The following is a 6,000-nucleotide window of genomic DNA, read 5'->3' on the forward strand; positions in this document are numbered from 1 at the left end:
AAAGCCAAGACTTGACTAAGGGAAACCCGAAAAAACTTGCTTGCAGGAAGAAAAGAACTTAAAAAAGGAGATCTCGCTTTGGCCTGAATGATCCGCTTCAGATACCCGGTTGATGACCAAGCGAAAGACTTAGCTTGATTGCCCTGCACAACAAGACCAGGGGGTGGCAGGAGACTTATGAATGAATAGATAGATTCATATAGACTTTACTCTTTGACCATTATTTACTTTTTGTTCCTGGGTAGTGTCTGGATCTGCAGCACATGATAAGTGATTGTGCCTGAACTAACTTGACTCAACGTTAGCTCAAGACAATTGAAATGGTGTAATAAAAGAATTCAAGACTTATTAACTTGCGTATCCCATTCCTATCAGCCATTTCTCCATCCGGCACATTCTGTCTCTCTCGTGCCAATCATTTCATCACCACCAGACCCCATCTCTACTCATAGCTCATAGCTCGAGACTAGCTACCCACCCCTGTCAATCATCACCCTGTCAGCCGTCATGACGGTAATTAAAGAATGTCAACAAACTCAATACGCCATCCACAACAGCCGTCCAATTTCGCGTACTTTTACTTTACACTTTACTGATTCTGCTTTCGCCTCCGACTTTTTCTAAATCTGCTTCAATTCCCTGATACTTATCAGTATGCCGTGCAGCAAAGCCCAAGCTCGTCTGTGACTGGGAACATCCATCTACCCCATTTTTTCAAGCTCCATGGCCCTCCCCTGTAAGTAGGGTCTTCCTGGTGAGACATTCACATGTTCTCAGCTACGCCGCCACGCTGCAGTACAAAGCTGTTGGCAATCGAGGTTGAACACGTTCTTAGGCATTGCAGATCGTTGTACTCGATGGTCCACCAAGTCATAGTGACAAATACAGTAGCACGCTGACCTTGGCTGTTACGCGGTGAGTTAGCAGTTGTTAGAACCAGTGTTCATCAGCTTACGAGCCTCATTCCATCTCAGCATAGCTTCGTTCATATTCTAATCACATTCTTTTTACATATTCATATCAACTTCAAGAATGCTCAAAATTAAATATAACTTTTGTTATCATCAACATATCTGTTAACTAAACTAAAAAAAGGCGACATAAAAGTCCACCATCAAAGAGAGACTTTGAGCCCCTGAAGGCGTCTCTTCCTAGTCTGTACGTGATATCCAACGCCAAAAAAGTCAATGTGTTCATCAACCGTCATGTCGAGCGTTACTTTTTGTTTGTGCCATTCAGAAACACAACCCATATCCAAGACAAGCCCATCGTTTCCACGCCAGAAAAAAACATACGCCCCCTAGGGTCGGAGCCCGCGCTCAAAAAACGCCCTTCTCTAATGCAGTACAGGCATATACACCAGGTAACACGAAAGAACTAGATATGACACCCAATCCAAAAAGTGATCCATCCAACATTGTGTGAATATAGCAGCACGAGCTTTCGAGCTCTATGCCGACGCGGTAATGTCGCGGTTTTCAGGCTGACGAGCTGCTGCGTCTGTCTCAGCGTTCATGGCCCAGGTCAGAGCTTGCTCGGCAGACATTGTAGGCTCTTCAACGCCCAATACGCCAGCGATCAAGTTGTCGTCCTGGTTGTTGACGCCCTCGGGGGGAAACTGAAGCCACTGGTCAACGTCGAAATCAGTTCCAGCCACAGCGTTCCAGTCAAACTCATCATGACCCTGCATGAAATCAAGGTCCATGTTGCCAACATCCAGCTGGATCTCTTCAGAGCCAGCGCTGACGCTAGGTGTTAATCCAGCGGCAGGAGAATCCATCTCCGTTGTGGGTGGTGATTGCGTAGGCATCTCCAGAGCTGCAGCGTTGACAGTGTTTGGTGGCATCATAGTAGGCGTTGCTGCCGCAGGCTGAGGTTCCTTGGGCCTCTCGTTGAACAGGGACTCGGAAGCAGTCATGTATGGCGCATTCTCTGGGGGTGGTGTCTGGGCACTAAACTCGATTGGCACACGCTTCATCATGGCCAACGTAGAGGGAGCAACGCTAGAGTTGATATCGATAGCAGCCTTGCGGAGAGCAGCATCGAGGAAACCAGTTGCGTAGTCGGCGGCAGCATACACTTCCCGAAGCTTCTCCATAACTCGCATGCACTGGCGGAATCCTCGCGTGGCACGCTCCCGAGCTTGGGGAGCAGGGTTCTTCATCTCAAGGAGATGTATGATCATGGCAGGGAGGATGACCGTGACACCAGTAGTAGGTAAGAAGCGCTCTAGACGGTATTGGTGAAGCTCAGTGGCCATTCGGGTGATGTGCATGGCGGCATCGCGCACTCGCAATCGAGACATATCCTGGACTTGTCGAGATGTTGTGGGAGCCTGGAGAGGCGACGATGGCAAGAACTGAGGACGGTGAAGAGCTGAAATGGTGGTGTAGTAAACCATATGTAGCAGTGTTCGCTGCACGGCAACCGTCGATCGTCCGTCCTTAACATCCAAGGGTGTCAGGGTGCGGTATTGACAGCAGGCTGGAAGTGACTCAGCCCATGCCATGAGTTCGTGATCTACCTCGGTGACGCTCTCAACGTTGTCCAGCTGTTTATTAGGGAAAAGCATCATTGTGCTGTTGGTAGTGTTTTCCGGCTTCATTTTATCCCGGATCAAAACAGAGTATTGCGCCTTGAGCATGCGGCTGATGCAGACGCAGAGCTGAGCCTTGGCAATGCACATAGTAGCCAATTCTCGCTGCATATCAGTGTTGCGAACCAATGCGCAGGTGCTAGGGATAACAGTGTTGCTCTCGGGGAGCATCTCAATCTCGAAGTCGCTCTCTTCAAGCATGGGAACGTCAAAGTCCTCGTCCTTGATACGTGTGGGACGTCGCATTCCGAGTGCAATAAGACGGTCTCGCATGAAGCACGACCACCAAATTCGTTTCCAGAGCTTCTGCTTTGCTGGTGCCATACTCGTGGATCCGGGGTTGCGGTGAAGACCGATGGTGTGTGCCAGTGAAATGGCCACACCCATCCAATGCCATGTGTCTTTCTGGTCATCTGGCGTTTCATACCAGTATGTCATCAAAAGCAGTGCCTGCACAAGCACAAGGCGATCTGACTCGTAATCAAAGTCGTACAGCAGCTATTGGCAAGTTAGCATAAGCCAATACCATGTGGTCGGATTTGTCACCCACCCTTGTCTTCTGGAAAAAGGACTTGCGGGCTGCTTTCCGTGTGGTGTAACCACCCTCTCTTAGGTACCTCATGTCAACGAACGCTGACGCTGCAAACATGACGGCCTGATAGAGGAAGAGACTGGTCTGGCCATTTTGACCATCACGGCTGCTGATAACGCCGAGGAAAGAGTTCAAGTCCATAAGCGGCATGTAAGGATGCACATATTCAACGTAAGCCTGGAGTAAGGCATTCTGCAGTGGCAAGGTAGGCACTGAAAGTGCACCTTTGATCTTCAGATAATCAACATCTTCAGGTGCAATCTTGTTCGGTAGAGGTCGCAAAAACGAAGGAAACTGAGGCTTTGGGATTTCTTTCTCATCAAGAGAACCGAACAGCTGAGTGTTGCGTAGTGAATCGAAAAAGGCAGGATCTGGGATAATACTGGACCATGACGAACGATGAGCGCTGGATTCTATTGGGTGCACCTTGTTGAGGGAAGACGAGTCTCGGCGGTAGCCAGATCGTTGATCTAAGGTCTCGTGGTCAGCCAAAGTCCCTCCAAGTTGCAACTTGTCCAATTCCCATGTGATCGAGGGGTGCAGTCGAGCGAGTAAGCGTAAACATGATGCCAGGTCCCATGCGGACAGTGGGGTACAGGGGGCGGCGGCTGAAAATGCGGAGAACGGATATGACCCCCAAAAAAGAAAGTATAAGAGCCAATTGAGAGGGCTAAGGCAAAGCGGAGCGCACAGAAAATGAGGGTTAAAGGCTAGAGGCGTAGTGCAACGTATCGCTGTCAATGGCAGGAAAAAACTTACAGATCATGTGAGGAACATGGCTGTCGAGTGCGGAGCTATTGAGAAAAGTGCTGGGCCCATCGATGCTGCTTGATGAAATAACTGAGCCACTGCTTGGTCGTCGAAGATCGGCTGTGCTTATTATGCCTGGGTTTGCGCTCTTGCTGGCACTGGCACTTGGGCCTGTGGGGTTGCTAACTGATGGTGTTGTTTTGCAGCGCAACTGGGCTTCTGTGGAGACAGACTGGCCTGCGGTGCTGGCCGTGTAAAGGTTCTTCCTGTAATGATCGTTAGTGACCCAAACTCAACGCAACTCTCAAATTTGATTCGATTGTGCTGTTTTGCATGATGCATTCCTGATTCATGATCTCCAATTGTACCGGAAATCGGTTGAATGAACTGGAGTTCGCAATTTGAACCATGACCAAACAGGAGATTCACTCACTTTCTTCTTCGGCTTTCCTGGACAACGCACTGCTCAACTGTCAGTCATTGCTTTCTAACCCCAGACTGAATTGACTCTGGCGGTCAACAATCAAGATCGAGAAACGTACCTCGACGTTATCCCAACGGCAGTTTCCACAGGGAGCGCCCTCAACAACGTCGCATCGAACTTTTCGTGCTCGGCACGACACGCAAGCGCGGGCAGCACGTCGCTTCGTAATCTTTTCTGGTTGATCTGAGTCGCCTGACGGTGAGGAACGCTTTTTGCTGTTCTTCTCGGGGGCCATCTTTGATGTTGACGTTGGCGATGGGGGAGCAGCCGCGCCTTGTGATGATTCTGTTGTCATAGCCATGGTTGCGGTGGTATGACTGTGAGTAATTGTGTCGTGTAGACTTAATAGTGTCGTATCCAGTGTTACAGATGTTTGAATTGAACGCGTGCGGATATGACGGAAGTAAGGCTGTCAAGATTAACTTGGAGTGAGGCGATGGGTGTCGTAGCTGTAAATCATTGAATGTCCGATATGACAAAATGCGAGCGGTAGAGTGGAGATTTGTTTGAATGATTGTTTTGAGTAGTTGTCGTGGAAGTTCAATTGGATTTATTACTGGTTAGATCTCGTCGATTGTTCCTTTGTTTGAGTTGGATGAGTGGAGAGTAGATGAGTCTGTGGGTGCGAGCGAGCTCAAGCTCAAAATGTCGATATCAATATTTGAGGTGCAAGTTGATATGAATGACCAATACCCTTCTAGGATAGACGACTTGAGAAACAGTTCACGGTCAAGGAGGAACAAGAGCAAATGTCTTGTCTCGTGAAGTAGGTACGTGAAGATTATGAAGCCAAGGGGATGGAAATCCGGGGGAAGCAGGTGGGGGTGCGGATGGTTATTATATTCTCATGGTTAGTCTAGTCTATAGTCACGGAGCGGGACTCGACAAGTTTGATCGATGAAATAGTCAAAAAGGTCAAGAACAGCAACAAAGAGAGCAAGTGGAGGAGGGTGTGTACGGTACAAGAATGTACGAGGCATTTGAGCTCTGGGTAAGGGTGTCGATGGCGTTTGAGCGCAGAGGACAGGGCTCATCAGAGGGTGGGTCTATCGAACCCACAGCGAGAAACCTGGATGATGGATACTGTAAGCGGAGACCTAGGTCCAAGCTGGTAACGCTGCTCTCTAGCCCACCACAGGACAGGACAGAACACTCTGGAGGTGCCACCGTGACATTGGCAATGGTTATTGGGGTGCCGTGTGGGGATTTCCATCGGCCATGACGGGGAACTGTTACCCGGTGTGCATAATGGCAGTGAATTTCTATAGAATTATACTGGATTGTGGCAAGCCAAGAGAGATGTAAGCATGAACTGTGGGTGGACTAATATCAGAACAAACAATCGATGCCAGTCATGGATCTTTAAATTTCAAGTCTGGGATCACATGGCCAAGCGCCTCAAGTCTGGGCATTCTATTAACTCAAAACCAGTCGATACCTTGTTGGATTACGTGCCTCGCTTCCCGAATCTGGGCATGTTTTATGCATCACATCGTTGAGTTGTCAATTTACATACACAAATACGAGCAGTTATAGATCTCTGCAACAGTGAATCAAAATTCTACAAGCATGGGGATT

The 6,000-nt window shown here is 48.8% G+C and overlaps 1 protein-coding gene across 1 annotated transcript; it reads right to left on the bottom strand.

Moving 5' to 3' along the window:
• Positions 1-1,450: 1,450 nt before the first annotated feature.
• Positions 1,451-4,723, bottom strand: FSST1_001863 (transcription factor domain-containing protein; the record flags this gene model as incomplete). The annotated part of the gene is made up of 5 exons (XM_083227797.1): positions 1,451-3,094; positions 3,147-3,658; positions 3,948-4,204; positions 4,372-4,400; positions 4,481-4,723. 5 exons carry the CDS (start codon positions 4,721-4,723, stop codon positions 1,451-1,453), a joined length of 2,685 nt encoding a protein of 894 aa, XP_083092045.1.
• Between the last annotated feature and the right edge of the window lie 1,277 nt (positions 4,724-6,000).

Source organism: Fusarium sambucinum, chromosome IV (assembly GCF_050947815.1).
Source record: "Fusarium sambucinum isolate potato_lamoka chromosome IV, whole genome shotgun sequence".
NCBI lineage: Eukaryota > Fungi > Ascomycota > Sordariomycetes > Hypocreales > Nectriaceae > Fusarium > Fusarium sambucinum.